At 43.4% G+C, this 23,679-nt stretch overlaps 1 protein-coding gene across 3 annotated transcripts in view; it reads right to left on the bottom strand.

The window, feature by feature from the left end:
- Positions 1 to 23,679, bottom strand: part of RGS22 (regulator of G protein signaling 22) — a 111,731-nt gene that overhangs the window by 67,941 nt on the left and 20,111 nt on the right. For all 3 annotated transcript variants that reach the window (XR_012901293.2, XM_025184322.3, XM_025184323.3), the window contains 6 exons: positions 20,758 to 20,979; positions 13,883 to 13,968; positions 12,123 to 12,288; positions 11,262 to 11,430; positions 9,118 to 9,201; positions 4,408 to 5,104 (listed from right to left, as the gene is read on the bottom strand). Coding sequence is in view for 2 of the 3 variants with exons in the window: in XM_025184322.3 (XP_025040107.1) it covers positions 4,408 to 5,104; positions 9,118 to 9,201; positions 11,262 to 11,430; positions 12,123 to 12,288; positions 13,883 to 13,968; positions 20,758 to 20,979 (1,424 nt within the window). In the remaining variant the exon portion in view is untranslated. The remainder of the gene's footprint in view (positions 1 to 4,407; positions 5,105 to 9,117; positions 9,202 to 11,261; positions 11,431 to 12,122; positions 12,289 to 13,882; positions 13,969 to 20,757; positions 20,980 to 23,679) is intronic.

Below are 23,679 nucleotides of genomic sequence, written 5' to 3'. Positions count from 1 at the left end.
CAAAACTTTGTCTAATGAAGCAATTAAACCATTGAAGCTTAAATGCCATTTTGAATTAAAATACAAAGACCTGTTGAGTTGTTTAACAACAAATGCATATAAGGTCTCATATAAGGTATCCCTGTTGGTGGGAAAAATGGATAAAGATGATACTATAGCAGAGAACCTGACCAAGCCTGCAGCAAAACTAATGAATAACATAATGTTGGAAGAAAAGGCAAAGAATATAATTGACAAGGGACATCTTTTGAATTTTACCATTAACCGCTGAATAACATCCATGGCTGGAAATGTGAAATTCCAGCTTTTGGCAAAGACTGCATCAAAGCCGGTACTTTTTTTGCAACTTGATGAGTCCACCAACATAGCAAAGGACGTTAACCTCCTTTCGTATGTCCAGTATGCTTATGCCAGGAAAGCACACAATGATTTTTTTTGTTGTTCTCTGCATTCCAATACAAGAGAAGCTATCTTTGAAATATACAACTATTTCATTGTAAGTAGTAATGTGGATAAACATTTGCACCCCAACTCTTGCCCAGGTGCTGGCATTTGCACCAATGGTACCACAGAAACGACTGGAAAGTTGAAGGGCTTACTTGCGCATGTCCAAAAACTTGCACCATTAGTGGTAGCAAAACACCATAGCATTCACCAGGAACAACTTGCTGTGAGGAAGATACCTGCAGGCCTAAAACCATTCTGGATGAAGCAGTATGAATTGTACATTTTATTAAAGGGCATCCTTTAAAAAACACACACACATTTTTAACGCCCTGTGTGAGGAGATGGGGAGTGGACACACAAAACTTCTTTTTCACACCGAAGTTCACTGATTGTGAAGGGGAAAAATGCCTCACCTATGTCTTTAAACTACATGAAAAGGTAAAAATCTACTAGCATGACAGTGGCTTTCAAGTCTTTGAGCTCTCAGACAGAATCCATGACTTCTCATGGCTTGCCCAACTAGCAGAGCTGGCTGATATTTTTAGTATTCTGAATGGACTGAATCATGCTTTGCAGAGAAGAGTGATCACAATCTTTAATGTGCAGGACAAAATAAAAGCTTTACACAAGAAGATGGAGCTATGGTGTGCCCACCTCAATTACAGAGGATTTGACTCTTTTACAACTCTGGCCAATTTCATTCTTATAGCTGAAAAAGAAATTGATGGGAAAATTGTAGAAGACTTCAAAGTGCACTTACTCCTCATGTGCAATTTGGAAAAATATTTCCCAGAACCAGATGTAAGTTTTGAGTGGATTCGTCATCCTTTTGGAAACAAGGAGTACATTGAAGAGATCAGTGTCAAGCTTACACATAAAGCAGTAGGTAATCTTGAGGATATTGCATCAGATGGAATGCTGAAGCAGATTTTCCAAGAAAAGAGTTTGACGGACTTTTGGCTTCACGTATAACAAGGGCTGCAAAATATGGTTCCCCCCCCCCCCCAGGATGCTTAAAGCATCTCTCTAAACTCTGCAAGACTAAGGGGAGAATAACAAGGGAAGGGGAAAGAGGCTTTATATGCTGTCCCCACCCACAGCACGATTTGCAACTCCCATTGGCCAGTTTCTTGCCAATGGGAGCTGCTTGTTAGAAAGCATGCAGAGTAACCTTCCCGCCTCTGGGCTCGCAGCATTTAGACTCAGCCACACATGGCCTCTACAATTAGTGTAGGGCCATGGAAAGCGGGGACCCTGGCTGAGGAACCAGCTGGGCTGCTTGCCAGGAGCTACCCAGGTAAGTCTCTCCTGGCCAGAGCCTGCCTCTGGCACTCCAGCCGTTCCCTCTCCCCAACTGTCTGCCTCCCTCCTATGCCCCTACCCCATATGACCCAAATCTTCTGCGATCTTGCTCCCTTACTCACCCCCCGACCCTGCACCCCTCCTACACTCTCTTCAAAGTCACAAATCCCTCCTAGACCTTGCACCCCAATCCCCTACCCATGGTCACAACCCAAATCTCTGCACCCCCTCCTGCACTCCTGCCCCAGGTCAAAACCCACTCCCAGACCCTATACTCCCTCCTACTGCCCTCCTCCAGGTCAGAATCCTACCATTCACCCATATCCCCTCCAAGACCCTGCAGCTTCTCCTGTACCATAGTCTACTGTACCAGGTCACAACCCCCTTCTTGAATCAAACACCTTTGCAGATCCCACATCCCCTCCTGCATACCAGCCCTTTACACCAAGTCCCCCTCTGCACTCAACCTCCAACCTAGACCCTACACCTCCTCCATTAATATCTTAGAAGTCCATGACTACTTACTAAATTCTTGGAGTGCTACCCCTCCCCTCAGAAATTATTGCCCACCCCGACATACAGTCAGAGTACCCTCGGTTCACCAAGAAAGCTCGGAAGCACCTGTTGCCATTTCCAACAACATGCAACTGCAAAATTGCATTTTTAGCACTTGTAGATTTGAAAACCAAAAAGAGACATCAACTGAAAGTGGAGACTGATATGAGTCTTAAGTTCTGCAGCTTAAAGCCAGTCTGATGTCTCAACAAAAGCAGCACCACTCATCATCTCATTAGGATGGTAGATGGGAATGAACAAGGTAAGCAGTGGTGGTTTTATGTAACTGGGGGATTTTACTATTATTATTATTATTCAATCATATTATATACAAAAAGATCTAAATGTGATAGCTGCATATTTATGTATTCATATTAGGCTACAGGAGCCTAATATTAATACATTAGTATTTAAGATATTTAGAGATAAGTGAATGCATTTTGTCATCATGGGAGGCTGGCTGGTAGTCCACAGAAAAGTTTGTAACATTGAGAAGGGTGGACCAGGGGCCAAAAAGTTTGAGAAACACTTATCTAGATAAACTACTTCATATTGGTCTGGCACTTTTTAGGACACATTGTTGATTAAAGTGCTGAAAGATAGCCAGGACATTAGCCTAAAGTGCATCACCAGGTAACCAAAATAACCATAGCACATTTAGAAGGCAGTGTTCCGTTCATCACTTTCCATAATATGTACGAGCTAACAGACTCCCCAGAGGCCCAACTTAGTAAATATGTGGGCAGCCCACATGCAGCTCAAGAATCAGGGCCAGAGGGTACTGATTCCTTGTCGTTACTGGTGATGTTGATTTATGGTTAAACCCTTGGAAGGTATTATGGCATGTGGCCAGTTCAGGTTTGGGTGTGGTGTAAATCTTCCTGAACAGCAATTTTACCCCTACCTGTAATTCTGTGGGGGCAGATATAGGCCTGGTGTGGGCAAGGTTTTCCATATTCTTCATTTCAAGCAGGAGGAAAGAATTCTTGGGAAAATGGAAGGTTCTGAGTTATTACAGATAATTCTTTTCCAGTTATCTGCCTGGTGGGTCTTGTCTACATGCTCAGCATCTAACTGACCACTATATTTGGGGTCAGGAAGGAATTTTCCCACAGGTCAGACTGGCTGAATGAGTCCCTGGAAATTTTTTGCTTTCTTCTCAATATGGAGCATGGGACATTTGCAGGTCTAAACTAGAATAAATGTTGAATTCTCTATAACTTGAAACCTTTAAACCATGATTTGAAGACTTCAGTAACTCACCATGAAGATAGGGATCTATTTCAGGAGTAGGTGAGGTTCTATGGCCTGCAATGTGCAAGGAGGTTAGACTAGATGATCACAATGGTCCCTTCTGACCTTAAGTTTATGAGCTTAAAATCCCATTCCCTAGTAAGAGTTGGTGGTCTATAGCTGATACCATTTAATGCCACTTCTTGGGCTTCATTAGTTAGGATACCAATCTATAAGCATTCAAGATCATATTATTTCAAATTATCTGTGACTTGGAAATGAGCACTACTATTTTTTACATAAAGCGCCAATCCCCTTTCTCTTTTGCCCACGCAAACTTTCCTAAATATGTTAAAACAATAGATATTAATATTCAGTCATAACAGCCACAATTCATGCCATTGAGCAAACAGTTTTCATTCTAGAAAAATGTTTTCAAATGTCTCTAAACAGAAGAAGTCAAAACATGTCTCTACTGGCTTAGGACAAGTGACCTAAGTTGAATAAAACATTTATTAGGGAAGTGTGTCACACTCCATGCCCTGCTTGTAACTTTAAAATCTTACATTTATAGAGTATCTTTCGTTTTGTTTTCATGAAGACATTTATTCATATTCAGTTTTATAAAAACCCCTTTTGTACAAAGCCTTAATTCTGACCCAGATTCTGATCTCGTACTAGTTTTGCACACATTTAACTCAGCCAACTTCAGTAGTTATTCCCGACTTACCCTTGTATTAATGAAATAATCAGAATTAGTGGCATTGTGTCTGCATTATTCACTCATGTCTGTTATGAATGGGTAATTCTAAATACTCAAATAAAATTTATCTAGCCTTCTTTATAAGCATTAAGAACAATAGGAAATACCTTTGCTGCCTTCTAGTGTCCTTTAGGACCTTTAGTCTTTCAATGTCCATCCAGAACCACCAATACCTTTCACCCAAAGTTCCTTTTATGAACTTCTTAAATTTTTCAAACTCATTTCTGTTGCCAATATCATAAGTTCTGTGACTGGTACACCAGGCAGCCCGAATGTCTTCGACATCACTTTCAGACCTTGAACTTGAATTCACTTCTTCGGTCTCCTGTTCTATGCAATATCCTTTGGAATCTAACCTGCTGGATGGAGAGACACTTTGGGAAATAAGTGGGTCTGCAGCAGTAGCAGAAAGCTGATCTGATAACTGATGTATAAATACTTTGGACAGTTTACTGAAATTCATATAAGTCTTGCTCTTAGTTGCCTGTTGTCCTGTCAGTTTTGAGATTGATTCATTCACTATATACTGAATATAAGCTGATGTAAACTCTTCTAATGTTTGAAAAGTTGCTATTTCCTGTCCATCGTCATAGTCCAGATTTGCTTCGTCCTCAGCAGCATTCTCCCATTTCTGGTCTAGGTATACTCTTAACATAATTTGAGAAGCAGTATCAGCAATGGATACAGAAGTGTCTTCCTCTGTACTTTTGGATCTCCCACTAACATCGTTAGTTTTTGCTGTTCCAGTCTTCTGTGAGAGGGGGAGACTCCTTTGATTGTATTCCATTGCCAAAGAATCCACTCCTGCATTGAATCAGAAGAGATCATTGAAAGCTCTCTCAGATTCAGAACTGTTCTCCTGGCCAACATCAACAAGTTTTTAAAGTTATAAAAATTGGAACATATCTGCATTTTGTTGTTGGCAGTAATGGAAAGTGCTACACTGCCACAGTTGGGATCAACAGACTTGCTTGAGCTGCAGCCACCTTGCTTTAAACGGGAGGGGTCTTCTGCCATAACAGTCTCTGTGAGAGCCCCTGGAGTCTGTAAAACTCATTCCCCACCTTTGTCTACCAGATCTCTGCATTCTCTAACATCCATCCCCCACCAGTGCAACCTAGCTTGCCAGCACCCCACCAACTAGCATCTCAACCCATAGGCACCTCCCTCCCCAGAGCATCTATTAAATGTCTGGTCATGCTGCAGGGCCCATCTTTTCTCCCTTGCATATGGTGAGGTGGTTTGAGGTGTGAGCTACATTGTAATTTGAGCAATGCAGTCATGCTTTATTGCCAGGCAAGAGTTCTCATGCGGATTAAAAAATCCACCCTGAATGAGGGATGGTAGCTTTATTGCTGGGAGTGTGGCTCCTGGAGACAAAGCGCTGTCTAGACTGGTGCCTTTCAATGCTAAAACTTTTGTCACTTATGGGGTATGGTTTTTTACACTTCTAACCAACTAAACGTTTGGCCCTGAAAGTGACAGTGTAGACACAGTCGTAGTTAGGAGCAACAGGGAATAATAAGTGGCAGATATTTATCTACTTAGGGTGGAATGGAATGTCTATAATTCGTCATATTGGAAAACGCCATTAACTTCTTGATTTTAATTGTTGTCAGATTGATCAAAGCGTTAGGCAGGTGCTTGTCAATGGAATGACACCTTTTAGAAAGAGTAAATAAACAAATGAACATTCCTGGGACCTTGGGTCCTGGGACTCTGTGATCGCAAGAATGGCCATATTGGGTCACATCAAAAGGTTGATTCAGCCCAGTGGCCTATCTTCTAACCAGTGGCCAATGCTAGGTGCCTCAGAGGGAATGAACAGAACAGGTATCATCAAGTGATCCATTCCCTGTTGCCCATTCCCAGCTTCTGGCAAACAGGGGCTAGGATTACCATCCCTGCTCATCCTGACTAATAACCTTTAATGGACTTATCCTCCATGAATGTATCTAGTTCTTTTTCGAACCCTGTTATAGTCTTGGGATTCACGATATCATCTGGCAAGCAGTTCCATAGGTTGCTGGTGTTCTGTGAAGAAATACAAATTGAACCTCTCTATTCTGACACCCTGGGGACTTGATCGGGGCTGAACCAGAGAATTTGCTGAACCATGAAAGGTAAATATTGTCTAGCATCATGACCAACACTGTTTAGTGGGCTCTTAGAAGACATTTAGGGATACATTAGAGCTACATAACAGCAGAAGAGAACACTGCGAGCCAGGACTGGTGGCTGGAAACAAACTTTATGGAACAGCGGGAGACTTGGCCACACCCATGATAAGTGGACATCTGGCTAACTAAAATCATGCTGGAACACAGATATTGCCATACGTAACAGTCCTGGACTACAGACATTTGTTTGTTTTAAATCTGCTGCCTATTAATTTCATTTAGTAACAGCTAATTCTTGTGTTATGATAAGGAATAAATAAGATTTTCTTATTTACTTTCTCCACACCAGTCATGATTTTATAGACCTCTATTATATCTGCTCTTAGTCATTTATTTACCAAGCTATAAAGTCTCTCTTTATTCATTTCAGCTCATATGGAAGGTGTCGCACACCCCCTAATAATTTTTGTTGTCATTTTCTTAATCTTTTCCAATTCCAATATATCTTTTTAGAAATGGGACATCTGCACACAGTAGTTAAGATGTGGACGTACAATGGATTTATATTGAGGCAATATGAGACTCTCTGTCTTATTATCTTTTCTTTCTTAATGATTCCCAACATTCTATTAGCTTTTATTTACTGCCACTGAACATTATGGATAGTTCTCTGAAAACATTCACTCTCATGACTCCAATATCTCTTTCCTGAGTGGCAACAGCAAATTTAGCTCCCATCATAGCTGGGTTATGTTTTCCAATGTGCATTACTTTGCATTTATCAGCATTGAATTTCATCTGCCAATTTGTTGTCCAGTCACCAAGTTTTGGGAAATCCCTTTGCTGTTCTTCAGTCTGCTTTGGATTTCACTATTCTGAATAATTTTAGATCATCTGCAAGTTTTACCACTTCACTGCTTATCCTCTTTTCCCAGATCATTTAGGGTGTATCTACACAGCGCCCTTACCTCGAAATAAGCTACGCAATTTGTGCTATGCAAATTGCAGCTTATTTAGAGGTAATTTCGAAATAGCTTATTTCAAAATTTGGCAAATTTGAAAATAAAGCGCTATTCCAAAACATCCCTTAACCCTCATGCAATGAGGTTTACAGAGACATCGGAATAGCGAGCCCGTTACATTTCAGTATAACAGGCATGCTCTTAAGACATGGAATAGCTATTTCGGGATACCAGAGGTATCCCAAAATAGCTCTGGAATGTAGACGTAGCTTATTAAAATGTTGAATACTACTGCTCTATGCAAATTTTCCCAGGAATCTATACAATTTACCTCTCTTCATTCTGAAACTGGCCATTCATTCCTACCCTCTGTTTTCTGTCTTTCAGCAAGTTACTGATCTATGAGTGGACCTTTGCTCTTATCCCATGACAGCTCGCTTTGCCTAAGAGCCTTCACTGAGAGACCTTGTCAAAGGTTTTTTAAAAATCTAAATATACTATAGCGACTGGATCCTTGTCCACATGCTTGTTGATCCCCTTAAAGAATTCTAGTAGATTTTGTAAAAGGAAATCATGCTTCACCAAACCATGTTAACTCTTCCCCAGAAAATTATGTTCAGCTATGTGTCTCACAAGTTTATTCTTTACTATCATTTCAATCAGTTTGGTCAGGACTGACATCAGTCTTACTAGCCTGTAATTGCTGGGATCATCTCTGGAGCCATTTTAAAAAACGGGCGTCTTATTAACTATCTTCCAATCATCTGTTATAGAAGACAATTTAAATGATAGGTTGGAAACTGCAGATAATAGTTCTGCAAATTCACATTTGAGTTCTTACAGTTCACATCTGTAACCCAAAAAGGAATCAGTTCTGTTTGCAAATGTTTCCTTAATAAGGTGTTTAGATAAATAATAAGTGCCCCTCTGATTCCCACTACCACAAACATAGCTAATTTTTCTTTGCTCCACTCCCGTGCATCTCCTTTAGTCATTCCCCTTTGATAGACAGATCAGTGCAGCTGTGCCTCATGTTATTAAACTGGCCTCCAGCCTCCCCTGTTGTTCTTATCTGCTGAGAAGAAAACCTGATACTTGCCCAGATTCCTTCTGTTTATCACAGGTTACTGGGCAATAGGATTTTTCCAGTCCAGATGGTAGCTGACAAAAGTGACCACTTATCTATAGAAACAACAAATGGTCTGGTAGCACTTTATAGACTAACAAAACATGTAGATAGTATCATGAGCTTTCATGGGCATGGCCCACTTCTTCAGATGACCAGAGTTTTGAGTTTAGGATGTAGAGACCCAAATAAATAGGAGATAAGTGGGGGGGGGGGGAGGAAAAAAAGGAGAGGGTTGGGAGACAGGGAGCAGAGGGTATAGAAAATTCAGGAAGAGAGAGGGAATCAGAATCTGAATATTGGGTAGTTAAAACAGAACAGATAAGAATCAAAGTCTTCAGATACTTACTGACTCCCTCTCTCTTCCTGAATTTTCTATACCCTCTGCTCCCTGTCTCCCACCCCTCTTCTCTCCTATTTATTTTGGGTCTTCACATCCTGAACTCAAAACTCTGGTCATCTGAAGAAGTGGGCTGTGCCCATGAAAGCTTATGATACCATCTACATGTTTTGTTATTCTATAAAGTGCTACCAGACTATTTGTTGTTTTTTTCGGTACAGACTAACTCGGCTACCCCCTGAAGCCACTTATCTATAAATATTGCTTACCTAGATTACTGCTGCTACTGCTCTTTAAATTGGCCTTGTAAGACTGAGCAGAAAAACCATATGTGCCTTGAGAAGGAATGAAATCTAAATGAAAAGCAAGACAAAACAATGTCATAATTTTACCATTGCTATACAGCATCTGCGTTTTAGTTTGTTTTTTAAATTTGAGTTAACTAAATCTCACCCATATTCCTGTAACCATTCCGCAAAACAAAAGATAAATGTTTATGTTTTTGTGCGTATGACATCCATTACTAGTCAGAGGTTAGGAGGGACAAGTTATTCTATATTTTCCCACTACAGTATTTCTTGTAACTTCCAGTGAATGATCTAATCAATGTCATAGGCAGAATGCTGAATGGAATGGCTCACTGGTCTGCTCTACAATAGGAATTTATATGGGCCATCCTTACATTATTTTCTTACATATCTTACATTATTTTCCAATTAAAATATTTAAAATCTACCAATTTTTATAATACTGAATCTAATCTAGTTTAGTCAAATTCCTAATCTACATTGCTGAAAGAATAATTCAAATATTATTTTATCAAGTAATAGATTAAAAATATCATGAATGACAAAAATCGTATCGCAAGACCATAGGCCTACTCCCCAGGAGCATTAATTCCAACTAGAGCAGTGTGTTAGGAACCCAGTCTGCAGCAGAGCTAGTCTCTAGGCAGCCTCATCAGTACAGCTGGTCTGCAGCAGGCTGTCTGATTAGCCACACAACCTGATTGCCCGCACATGCCAGCCAAATGGCTCCTAAGCCAGCAGCAGCTCACTGACTTCTCAATGCTCATGCTTATCACTCCACCAGTTCCTATCTTGAGTTTGCCTTTGCCTGATACCCTGCTTGCTCCAGTTCCTGACCTCTAGTTTGACCCTCAGCTCTGACTCCTGTCTATGGACTCCTGTTTGACCCTTGGCTCTGGTACCCAGTTCCTGCATCCCACTTTTACCCTTGGCTTTGGCTCCCAATGACTTACAACAGCTCTGACTCTGGCTGTTAGGATAGATTTTCCTCATCCTGTTTGGCTAACACAGCTATCTGATCAGATTCCAAGGCTGTCCCAGTGAGGTAACTATGCTGCAACCAAAACTCACCCTTGTCCATTCCTTGACTCTGCCCCCCAATCCGTGAGGTTAAAGAAGGGATGCACTGTGCATGCATAATGCCTTTTGGATTGGAGGAGCAGCAGATTTCTCATGAAAGAGTAGTAGCCAGATGGAAATGAAAAACAGAGCTTCACTCTAGAAGACAAAGCTCTTTAGCAGAAGAGCTAATAGAACCATAGGGTGAAAACTCACTGATTACTAGGACAACTGAGGTGATAGGCAAGGAGAAAGACTGTCTATATGACAGTAATTAGCAACCCTCACAAAGAAGGAAGTGAATGTGTTTGGTAGGGGGGTGCATTGCTAAAGCATTCACTGAAGTGTTGTGGTTAAAGTTCTTGTAAATTTAGATCATGCAAAAACATGTAATGGTTCCCCTAACATTAGAGTCTGCTATACTCTGAGCAGAAAAATGTAACAGCAGAGTGGACCACCTGCTGGTTCCAGTCCCAGCCCAGAGCAATACAGATCCGGCAAGAGCTGTACAATTTTGACCTGGCTGCTTGCAGCTCTGCATAAAGTAATGATTAAGTCAAAACTTACATATCAGTGCAATCTGCAGACATTAATGATTGATGAAGGAGTCATAAGCATTTTACAAAGATAGGTTTCCCGAGCAATAATGTCCCGAGGAGTTACTACCATACCACCCCATCCCTGCTCTGGAGCCACATGGCCATGAGGAGGCAAGTCTCAAATGCAGTAGCTTCTGTACTCTCACAGAATAGGGGAGAGATACAGTTCCAACACTTCCCCATGTGTTGAGGCATTTCTGATCCATTTTGCTTCCCCCTGTTCTGCATAGCAAAGTAGAGATGCTCTTACAATAAGCAGCATTTACCATTGTGGAGTCGAGGAAATACACCTTTTCTATTCCACACCCAAGTTCCTAGTACAATACTATAGGCCACAGGACAATCACAGGTAGATATGGCAGCATTGCCCTAACTCTTGAATAGCTTTGATTTCAATCTTATCATATTTGTTATAAATGACATGGCTGGCCATTAATTATTACTTACTTTGGCTGACATTGTAGTTGGATGCAACAGCTCCCTGTGCGTGTATAGAAGAATACTGTGCTCCTTGAATTTGAGAGGAAACTAAAGGATGAGTAACTGTATCTGTAGTTGTTGTTTGCTGACTTTTTTTGGCTAGTGTAAACCAGTCTTTTGTCTGAGTAACTGTAGCCTATGAAAAGCAATATGATACAATAGTTACAATAGTTTATAAAATAATTCACTTCCATCTATTCGTGCAGGGCTTCTGAGATCAGAGATCTTATTGTCTGTGGTTATCATGTGCTCTCTTGTCACATTGGTTTCATTAAAATGATGGTTCATAATGAATGTAGAAATAGTTCCAGGATTAAAGCATGGCCCTTGAATCAAGGGGAGGAGTTTAAGACCAAGGCCAGAAAGAGACTGGAGGGAGGTCTCTCCAAAGAGGTCATAGTGGTATGACTGGAGTTTGGGAAGCCAGCCAGCAGTAAAATACAGCTTTCTGGAAAGAGGGCTGCTTGTGGATATTCTATCCCAAGGGAGAATAAATTTGAGAGCAGTATTCTGGGCTAAGCAGAAATCTGAAGGAAAAGACTATCCAGAGAGGCCAGGGGATGGAGTGGGAACAACAGGGCTCGCTCTCCATGTAGAGAACACTAGAAGTGTTGTGATAAATGGGCCTATACGTTTCTGATTATTGTGTTCTTCACTGGAAAGTGAGTGAAAGCTTATAAAATGTCATAGTAACATAGGATACCAAATGCTGGAAAAAGATACAAGGTGGAGAGACAGACAGATTAAATTAGGACAAAGGGTCTTATCCCAGTGTGCTCAATCCCACACAAAAATGCTGCCATTGCCTGTATATTGTGCTGGTTTTACCTGACCAAGTGAGACATAAAACTTTCTCATAATTAAATCCTCTTCATTTTCCTCAGGGAAAGGAGGTGTTCTCTCTCTTTTCATAATCCAGGGATAATATGTTGTATCTACAATGAAGTTAATACCAGTTCTGCTCCATTCTACTTGCGAAAGCAGTTTAGCTAACCTACAGTTAAAAAAAAAAAAGATTAGGAGACAAGTAGTTCAGGTTAAGCATTCATCAAGACATTCATTTGATTTATCTTCACAACTGAGAGTAAGAAACATTATTATTCTCAAATCAATTCAGAAGTAGAAATTCCTGTTCTACTTATCTTCTATTTTGCCCCCTTTACCATATTTACATATGTGAAGAATGATAACCATTCAACAGCTCACAGAGCCAGAGAAGAATCCCTTCAAAATCTAAGTATGGTATACATTAGGGTTGAGCCTGCAGTTATATCTGAATCCAAATCCAAATCCAAACTTCACCAGAGATGGTGGAGAAGGAAGGATTGTTCAGAACTGGTGTTCTGGGTCAGATTCACCCTCTTTCATCTGTGCTCACTTTTGCCCTGATTCAGGAAGGTATTTAATCATGTGCTTATGTAACATACACAACTTCTGGGTGTGGTGTACTGTCCCATCTAGTAGCACTGAGACCACGTAGAGAGAATAATGAATCTACTCTACACCTTAGCTGAGAGCCAGCTAGCTTTTAGTTCAGGCTAATGCTAAGCTCCAGAGAGCCCACGTTTGGTTCCACCTGTTGGTGTTATGCTTAGTTTTAAACACTAACTTCAGTGGGAATTAAGTACATGATTAGAGTTCATTTTATATAATTTTGTTTTGTTTAATGAAGAAAATGGTTCAACAATAATGGTTCATTTCTTGCCTAAAGGGAAAATATAACATTTCTCTAGAATGCCTTTGTACCATTTTCTCTCCACTGTAATACATCATCTTCAGTATATTGAATATTATTACAGTTACTTGCAAACATCAAAATATTTTTATGCAGCAATCCATACCCAAAGAACTGGTCAATTTTCACAATAAAAAATGGACGTGGTAAGCCAGGCAGCCACTCTTTCAGGGACTCACCAATACAGCTGTGAACATCCTGCACTCTACAACCAACAGAACTCAGACATGAACTTTAAGGATCTGGAGGAAGAGCCTTCCCATTGTAAAGTTCCAAGTCTCGGGACTGTCCTCTCAAAGGAGGTCAGGAATAGCTGTACAATAAGTACACCAGGTCATGCTGCAAGAGGCATCATTTTGCCGTAGCATTCCTCAAAGACCCTTGGCCAAGGAAAATCTAGCTACATTTCCAGATGTAGCAACGAGTGATAAAAACAAAGATGGAGAAGTGGCAGTCCCTTCCAGACAGATTGCACTATTTTTTAGAATTCATTTCTAGCACTTAGATACAACTCAATAGAATCATAGATTCTAAGGCCAGAATGAACCATTATGCTTATGTCAGTTCTGATCCAGTGCATAGCACAAACAGACATAGCAGCATTACCCTAACTCTAGAATAGCTTTGATTTTAATCTTGTCATTTTAGGGGCAAGAGAAATTGGAATCAACAGGAAATGGAGAAAAGGCATCAGCCTGACTTTAATTTATCCAAGTCACTAAAATTATGTGGGTTATATGGGACAAAGGGTTTGAGAAAACTTGGAAAAAGTTATGTCATGACAAATTAAATAGAGGAGATAAATTAACAAATTTAAAACTTGATATGACATTAGAAAGGGCAATACAGGTACCTGTATTCAAAGTAACAATCACTTTTTAGAAAGGCTGGGAGTCTTTCTTGCTTAATCCACTGAATTCCCTGTTCTCGCTCAAGACACTATTAAAACAAAAAAAATCAAATATCTGTTAATGCTTCCTTCATTTTATCAGGTTTTACTTGCCACATCGTTAATTGATAGTCTCAGAGGGGTAGCCATGTTAGTCTGTAACTTTAAAAACAATCAATAGTCCTGTAGCACTTTAGAGACTAACAAAAATATATATAGTATTGTGAGCTTTAGTGGGCAAAACCCACGAAACCCACATAAGTAGGTTTTGCCCATGAAAGCTCATGATACTATATATATTTATTTGTTAGTCTCTAAGGTGCTAAAGGACTATTAGTTGGTAATGTTAATTGACCAATTACCTTGCAGTAATGCTAGCAAAGTAAACAACTTTCCTCAAACATAGTCTACTCAAACAAGTGAATTCTTTTACCTTCCTATAACAGTGGAGAGTCTGATTATGGTCTTGCTTGAAATTGCATACTGTGGCAGGGTGCTGCTGCAAGAGCACCTAATTAGCCCTGCCCTGCAGGGAAAATAGATTGAAGCTGGTGAAGGAGCCTGGTGCCTGCCTGAGGACTGGCAAAACCTGCCAGACAGAGAAGCCAGGAAATGTAAAGGCTACGAAGAAGCCAAAAGGGAGAGGCTAGTCACGGAGGGAGTAGGAAGCCACCTAGCTTGAGGACTGAGTCTGTGAACAGGGGAAAACTTGTAAAATTTGTAAATACGTAAGCAGTAGGGGGTGGGGAAACTGTGAAGGAATAAAGAACCTGGGTGTGACCATGGATCATGAGTTATATGGGCTTATGGTGCCCTGGCACCAAGATTATTTCTGGTCTAGGACCAAGAGTGCTTTTTATGTAGGGAAAGGGAAAGCAGAAGCCCCCTTTAAAGCTTGAACTCCTTGATTTTATACATGAGATCTGTTTAAAGCTGCATGCCCTAGCTCCAGAAGCAGTTTATTAAATGCAACAGAGTTTGAGCTGCTTGCAGCTTTGCCTTTGGTGCAGGAAGTTTGTTATGAAAAGAAGGTGGCAGGTGATTAAGAATATCAAAGGATTCATCATTAAGTAATTGAAGGATCTTTAGATCTTCATGAAAACATTACTGGATGCTCCACTTAAAAGATGCAAACACAAAAAAGTGTTGAGAATGTCCTGAAAAATATTTTTCTTTATAAAGGTCACAATATTTCACTTGTGCAAAAAATCCCATAGAAGGTAAATAAATCTTAGAAACAATTCAGCACTGTTTCCCCTCTCAAGCCTTGTGAAAGGCATTAGTGGTGAAGAAGAGGAGGAAAGATTTTCAGACAAATGCAGTGAATCTGCAAATCTTATGACATTGCAGAGAGGAACATTTGCTGCTCTGTGTTAACACCATTGAAATCAATGTCTGGATCATTTCAGGGCTGAATTTGATCTAGAACAGCACTTCATAATCATTTTTGATACTTTATCTGGCCCTTGGAAGTTGCAGCTACTTATCCTGTAGTCACTCTTAGGGTGCGTCTACACTGCACCGTTTTCCCCAGAATAATGGCTGTTATTCCAGAAAAACAATACCAGTGTCCACACTGCAATTGTGTTATTTCAACTTTCTGTCGATGACAATGGTAAACCTCATTCCATGAGGAATAAGCCCTTTTCCAAAAAAGCTTTATCAGAAAAAGGCATGTATGGACGCAAAATAGTGAGTTTTGTTGAAAAAAGAGGTCTCCAGGAAATAACACAGGTGCCCTGCTGGCCACTCTGTCCACACTCATCGCAACTCTATAGTTCTTGCTCCCCGACAGCTCTTAAAGCCACAGACACAGGGGATAGGGCTTGTGGCAGGAAGCAGGCCTTGGGTGCTTCCAGACGCCACGCAGCTGCCAGTTCCTGACATGTGGGCACTATGTCCCAGCCTCAAGCCCCCCAAGAGCCTACTGGCTGACCGAGGAAGCATACACAGGGCTCCCAGGAGCCTGCCAGAGGCTGCAAGAGGCATGTGCTTCCTGGCCTGGGGCAGAGATCCTGGCCCTCCTGGAGGTATGGGGTGACAAGGAGAACCTCCAGGATCTCTGCTCCAGATGGTGCAATGCGGATTTCTACTGCTGGATGGCTGAGAGCCTGGCCACAAAGGGCCATACCAGAAGCCTGGAGCAGGTCCGCAGCAAGGTGAAGGAATTGCAGCAGGCCTACACCAGGGTGAGGGAGCACAGCTCATGCTCCAGGGCTGTACCCCACTCCTGCCCCTCTTATGATGAACTCCACCGGATTCTGGAGGGTGGTGTAGCTCCTTCTCCACCCCTGGACTCAGAGCTGGAAATGCCTATCATTGCCCATCCAGTAGTCCCAGCCCAAGAGGAAGAGGAGGAGGAGGACGAGCAGGAGGAGGAGGAAACAGCCAGCACTGTGACCTTGCTCACATTGGAGCTGGTACCTGCGGGCCTGGATGTCTCCTAGGCATCTCTGAGGCCGAGGAGGGATCCTCAGGTGAGTGCTCTTAGTTTTTTCCGCATGCAGGGTGGGGGGGGGGGGCTGGCACTATGGAGCTGTGGTGCGATTGTTGCTCGACCTTCTTGGCCTGGCCATCACGCTGCAGTCTGTGCATTTGGATGCATGTGCAGTGGCAGCCTGCACCATGCAGCCCCAGGAGGCCGCCTTGGAGCACCCCAGGGATCCTGCTCACAGGCTCTGGGGAGGCTGCCCATATTTTGACCCCACTAAGGGGGGACGTCCTCTCACCATGAGCCACTGCTGGAAGGAGGCTGGGGACAAGGACACATGCACAGACTGAGGAGTGCCGCATGTGGCACATGGGCATACCTGCATGCTCGAGGCACCACCTGCTCCTGGGGACAGCGCTGCCAGGCGCAGGTGTGCGTACGGCCCCTATGGAAGCCCAGGCAGCTTGAGGTCCCCCTCCCAGCCATTGGATCCCAGTGTGGCCTGTCATTTTCCTTGCCTACTTGTCCATGGGACAAGGTGGGCAGATCCTCTGGGGATCTCTGGGCCCCTGTAAGGTAGGGCCCACTGTCCAGGCAACACATGGCCTTGCTCTCGGGACATCACCATCCTCTGACCTGAAAACTGTTGCTCTCAGCTCACTGATGAGGGCAAGGCCTCAGGGACAGTGTCTCCATGGATGACTGACCACCTCTCTTTATTTTCCCCAGCCAGACCAGCCATGACTGTGGGGCTTTCACCAGCAGCTGAGCCAGCCGCCCGACCCCAGGAGAGCTGCAGGCACCGGAGGGTCCAGAAGGACCTTATGAGGGAGCATAAGTCCATCCTTCAGATGCTGGCTCAGAAGATCTGGGATGATGCACAGAGGCAGGCCCAAATGTGAACCAAGCTGCAACATTTGTGTGACCTTCTGGGAGATGATGACCTACCAGTCCCAGTCCCTGCTCCCCATCCCAAGCCAGTCCCCACTCCTCCTTGCGTACCTGACCCCGCTCTAGATGCCTCCCCCCCGTCGCCTTATGCTCCTATCCTCCCCAGACACCCCCAGCCCCAAGGTCACCGAGATCCCCGGACATGAAGTGGAAGAAGCATGCCAAGCCACGTGCCTGTCTCAACCCCAGCTCTGAGCCTCTCCTCCCTTCTCCCATGTTCTCAGCCCCCCACCCTCCTTCCCAGATACAGGTTCTCAGCCCTCCTCCCATCTCCCCATATCCAGGTTCCTCCCACCTCCCCATATCCAGGTTCTTATCCCCCTCCTCAGTACTCAGCCCCTGCCTCCTCCCCAGTTACTTCTACCCAAATAAAAAAACAAACAGTTCTTTTTTTCAAAACCAAACATATGTTTGTATTGGGCCTGCAGGAAAGGGTGGGTGTAAGGGGGAAGGGAGGGGTTGATGGAGGAAAGGCAGACAGGGGCAAGGCACATGCTGCTAGTGGGGAAGCCCTGGGGAGGGTTACTAAGGTCCTTGAGAGAAACTCCCTCAGGGCCTCTCGGATGCGCTCCCCCACCTGATGGGCCTGGCGGATGGCAGCTGTATGTGGCTGCTCAAAGGTCCATCCCTCCTGGCTGACCTCTGCTCCCCACCCCAGAAGGAAGACCTCCCCCTTCCTCTCCACAATGTTATGGAGAACACAAGCAGAGATCACCTGGGGGATGTTGTACTCCCTCACATTGAGGTGGGTTAGAAGGCATCTGAACTGCACCTTCAAGTGCCTGAAGGCAGATTCGGCCTGGATGCGGGCCCTTCCCAGGCAGCCATTGAACCAGTCCTTGCTCAGATCCAGATGGCTGGTGTATTGCTTCATCAGCCACAGCATGGGGGGGTAGGCTGCGTCCCCATGATGCACAGTGGCATCTCAACATCCGTGACCCAGATGTTGCTCTCGGGGAACAATGTGCCAGACTCCAGCTTCTGGTAGAGGCTGGAGTTGTGGAAGACAGGGGCATCATGTGCCTTCCCCAACTAGCCAACAAAAATGTCTGTGAACTGTCCACGGTAGTCAACCAGGGCCTGCAGGACCATCGAAAAGTATCCCTTCCAATTTATATACTGTGCTGCCTGGTGGTGAGGGGCACAGATGGGGATGTGGATTCCATCAATAGCTCTCCCGCAGTTGGGGAAGCCCATGGTGGCAATCCAGTGATGATGGGGTCCAGGTCACACAGGTGGATGACCTTGCATAGCAGGATGATGTTTATGGCCCTCAGCACCTGCAGAAGGAGACAAACAAAGAAAAAAAACAGAGAATCAAAGGGGGTGCCTGAGCCCTTGGGAGGTCCCCTTCCCCCTACTCTTTTCTCCCCCCCACACACACACCCCAAGAGCCACCCCCTCTGAGGCCACTCCCCCTTCAGAGCTATGTGAGAGTGGTACTGCAGAACCCCCTGTGGATGAGGCTTCCCCCCTGCCACCCTCCACCCCACCCCCTGCACCCTTTACCCTCCCTTTTCCTAGGGTTCCTCTTTCCAGTACTCCCTTCCTCTCCAGGAACTGCAGCCCAAGAGTGCCATACCTGCATGAGGAGGGCCCCAATGATCAACTTTCCCATGCCGAACTGATTGCCCATGGACCAGTAACTGGTGTTGCGAGCTTCCAGACGATGATGGTGATCCACTTCTCCAGGAGGATGGAGGGTCACATCTGGGTGTCTCGATGACAGAGGGCAGGGGTAAGCCAGTCACACAAATCCAAGAATGTCTCCTTCCTCATACGGAAGTTTTGGAGCCGCTGCTGGTCATCCCACTGTTCCATCACCAGCCTGTCCCACCAGTCGGAACTGGTGTCCAGCCACCAGAAGCTTCTCTCCACCATGAGGTGCGGTTGCAAGGGCCTTGCTCCCCCACACAGGCAGAGGTTCTCAATGATGAGCTCAGAGTCGAGCTCATGCAGAGCCATGAAGGCAGCCTGCAGAAACTGAAGCATGGCAGTATAGGGCCATCGCATGCCCAGAGGCAACTCCGAATCCATGTCAGGGCGTGATGTGGTGTCCAAACACAGGGCATTCAGAGCACGCAGAGGAAATGCTTTGCTGTCTCTCAGAGGTAGGCAAGCAAGCAGAAGAATCTGAAAAACAGCTGTCCAGAGGGGTCCCTTTAAGTTTGTGTCTCAGATAGCCTTAGGCAGAAGCACCCAGAAGCAACTGCTGACCTAACAACCTGTCTGATCTGGTTCTGGGCGGTCTTAAATGCGAGTTAGTGTACACACTGATTGGATGCTATCTTTCAAAAGAGCACATCACTATTTTGTTGCATTTTTGTGTGTAGATGCTCTGTTTCGAAATAAGCTTTTCTGGAAGGTCTCTTTCCTTCTTCTGGAAGGAAATGCTTATTCTGAAAGAAGCTTGCAGTGTAGACATACCCCCAGTGACTCTGGAATCAACAATTCTTGAATTTGGTCTTGTGGGTTATTTTAATACTTAAGACAGCTTGACTTCTTGCATGTTACAACTTGCTGTTCCAAGAAACAGTCACTTTAAAAATGTCAATTGTTTCCCTAAACTTTGTCCCATTGTGTCATCTGACTTTATCTGTGGGCAGTTGAAGTCCCCCCGTTACTATACTTTTATTAGACTTTGCCGCCTCTTTGACATTTCTCAATGGTGTGCGTTCAATTTGTTTTCTTAGCTGGAAGCTGATATAACACTACTCCCCCAGCTCTTCAGGTCTCTTTCCTGTGCACTTTGCAGTACTGCATAGATTTTTTTTTTCAACCTGTTATGAGCCAACAATTCTGCTTCACCAAGTTTACGCTCAGCAAAGCAGAGAGGCAGCCAGATACGGCTCTCCGATTCTTTAACTGGCCTCCAGCCCTGGCATAAGAGAGAGCAGCCTTGTTCCTAATTTTGACAAGGCATTTGAACCTAGTCTTGAAAGAAAGAAAGAAAGAAACCAGAGTCACATAATTTACACCAGTACCGTATAATCAACAATAGGATAAACCAAGTTTTCCAGTATGCTAAATGTTTCCTTTCTATTCTGCTTACTAGGCGGTGGAGGGGACCTTGGGAGTGTCTTATCCTTTTGCTGGCCTGAGGTATGCAGTGTGGGGGCTTGGACCGGTCTTGTGTGTGGTGGTGAGGAGGCAAAGGGGGCCTCATGCTGACCCTGTCCAGGCAGGAGGCAGGGAGGTCTTCAGCCAGCCCTGTGTGTTGTCCAAATTTTCCCTTTGGGAATATATGGTCACCCTAACATTACAGGATGCACATGTGTCTTCTGTTCAAGTGAACTGAACTACATATGTGCATCTCAAAACATAATTTGGCCCATCATACTGTTTTTCTAGCACACTAACATTTTTCCCAAGGTAACAAGCCAAACACAACAATAACTGCTGTCAGTATCTATACAACTGGATTTAAATATAAAGTTAGTCGACATAACATGCTTACCATAGTACTGTAATTTGGGTCAACATTGAAGTCTGGAAAAGTGCTGCTCTTTTTGGAAAGCTGCCCATCATTCTTTGCCTTCCTTGTAACATCATAAATGGATCTGGGAGATTTCTGATTATGCAGAATTTTTTTCAGCTGGTTTTCCAGACGTTGTGGGGTATCATTAACTACTTCAAAAACTCCAAAATCAGGATTAAACTTAACTGGCTCTGCAAAGGTCTGCAAAAGAAGATGTAATAAGAAAAACCTTTCACATGAAAATTTGTGTCCCAGTAGTAGGGAAACATCCTACAAAATGCAAGATAGCATCATTAAACATGTTTCTTCTTCATTCCATGGCTTTTGCTATGGACTGCAATAGTACATCTTCATGCTTGCCACTTTACCTTCTCATTGTCAAGTTTGACAACAAATTACCACAAGTCTCAACTATATCTAATTGCAAACTATGCCACTCATTTTAGACACTAGTTTGCCTTCTTTCCATGCAAATACAGGCCCCAATACACAAAGTGCTTGCTCACACACGTAGCTCCTATTGGCTTCAATAACAGTTCTGCAAGCAGCTCACTTATAAGATCAGGTCCCTGCTTCCCTGTTTATACCATAAACTATTGAATCCCATATCCAGTGAAACTCTTGCTCTGCTATTTTGGTGAATAGATCATTCTGAATGTTTGGCATATATTGTAAAGATTTATACTTCATATTTAGACATAGTAGGTCAACAGCCTATCAAGAGTTGAATCCTTTACCATATGCTGCCAATTCGGTCAAGTACTGTGTAGCATATAGGATGGGCCAAACTCCACTTTAACTATGTATGTGCAATTTTTGTCAACTCTAAAGGGGGTTGTCTGAGCAATACCCAAAAACAGAGGATGGTTATCATTAGTTAGAGTTTTGTGGAGATCAGATTTTCCATTGCTATTTTTCTCAGAAACCAAACTAATCCTACCTTTCAATTTTTATTTTTAGCAGAAATTATGGGGGAAATTACATCTAGGCATGATCAAAAATCTTGGAGGATGTACCAAACATTTGTGAAATTAAGGCTCTGTAAAAGCAGAACATACAAATAGTTCACTATCAGACTGGAGGATAACATATTTTACATTAAGAATTGCATAAAAATTAGATGAAATCCTGGACATACTAACTCAATGGCAAAACTCCTTTTGGTTTTATACAACAGAAAAATTAAGATTTCAGGCAGAGTTTGTAAAATTGGTGTTTATCTATATTAGAGAATATGATTATCTTTCAGTGGGCATAACATTTTTCATTTAATTTAGCATCTTGCTTTTGTAACCGCTACCAGGCAGATTTGAACCTGGGACCTCAGTATAGGAGCCTCTATCTTCTGAGCTAAAAGCCAGCTGGCTCCCAGTCCATGTTGTAGAGATCTTTGATCTTAACTGTTGCTGTGGTCTAGGTACCGCTTGCATTGTTCAGTAACCACACTAGGGCTATGTCTACACTGACGGGTTCTTGCGCCACAAATATGCAAATGAGGCTAAGCATGGAATGAGCCACCATTTTTGCAGAAGAGGCTCTTGTGCCAGAAGGAGTGTCTACACTGCCCCTTCTTGCACGAGAAAAACCCTTTTGCGCAATGCCACTACGCTGATTATTTTCCGGAATAATAGTATTGTGCAAGAGAGTTTTTCTTGCGCAAGAAAGGGGCAGTGTAGACACTCCTTCTGGCGCAAGAGCTTCGGCCGCAAAAATGGCGGCTCATTAGATATGCAAATGAGGCTCCGCGATATTCCACACAGCCTCGTTTACATATTTCTGGTGCAAGAACCCACCAGTGTAGACATAGCCTAGGTGTGTGGGTTACACTTTTTTATGAGAATGTATAATATAGGCCAGATTCTGTTATGCTACACTGCTTTAAATCCAAAGTAACCACATTGAACTCATTCCAATTTGACAGTGTCTTTCTGGTAATGAGGTGCCCAGATCTGAACATAATACAGAACCATAGCAATAGCCTGTTACATGATGTGAAAGGAATGTATTCCTCTACCAATAGCAGCAGAACTGGCAGCCCAAAGGCAAGGCAAGGCGGGGAGGAGGCGGCCAGCTCCAAGTCCCAGAAGGGGTAGGGTCTCGGGCAGTCAGCTCTTAGCACTGCCTGGAGTGCGGCTCTGGGCCCTCCACCCAACCCTTAAAGCCGCTCCTGCGCATTTCAGAGGGGCCCAGAGTTCCCAGCCACCGCCACTGCTATTGCAACAACCAGCAGCTCCAGGACTCTTTGAAACACCAAGGCTGCGTCTAGATTGGCACGATTTTCCAGAAATGCTTTTAACGGAAAAGTTTTCCGTTAAAAGCATTTTTGGAACAGAGCATCTAGATTGGCATGGACGCTTCCCGCAAAACCACTTTTTGCGGAAAAGCGTCTGTGCGAATCTAGACGCACTTTTCTGCAAAAAAGTCCCAATCGCCCTTTTCGCGATCGGGGCTTTTTTGCGGAAAACAAATCTGAGCTGTCTACACTGGCCCTTTTGCGCAAAAGCTTTGCGCAAAAGGGACTTTTGCCTGAATGGGAGCAGAATAGTATTTCCACAAGAAGCACTGATTTCTTACAGTAGCAAAATAGTGCTTTTGCGGAAATTCAAGCGGCCAGTGTAGACAGCTGGCAAGTTTTTCCGGAAAAGCGGCTGATTTTCCGGAAAAACTGGCCAGTCTAGACACAGCCCAAGGCAATTGTCCCTTTTGTCCCCCCATCAGCAGGGCTGATTTATAAACCATGATCCAGCAAAGCATCTAAACTCATGCCTAACTTCAAGCATATGAGTAGCCTCCATGATGTCAGTAGGACTACTCACATGCTTAAAGTTAAACATGTGCTTAAGGGCTTTATTGGGTCACGACCATACTGTCCAGAATTATAATAGCACATTTCACAACCAT

The sequence above is a fragment of the Pelodiscus sinensis genome, chromosome 2 (genome assembly GCF_052426305.1).
Source record: "Pelodiscus sinensis isolate ZL-2025 chromosome 2, ASM5242630v1, whole genome shotgun sequence".
Classification (NCBI taxonomy): Eukaryota; Metazoa; Chordata; order Testudines; family Trionychidae; genus Pelodiscus; species Pelodiscus sinensis.
The sequence above is the reverse complement of the archived record's forward strand: the minus strand, read 5'-3'. Positions and strand labels throughout refer to the sequence as shown.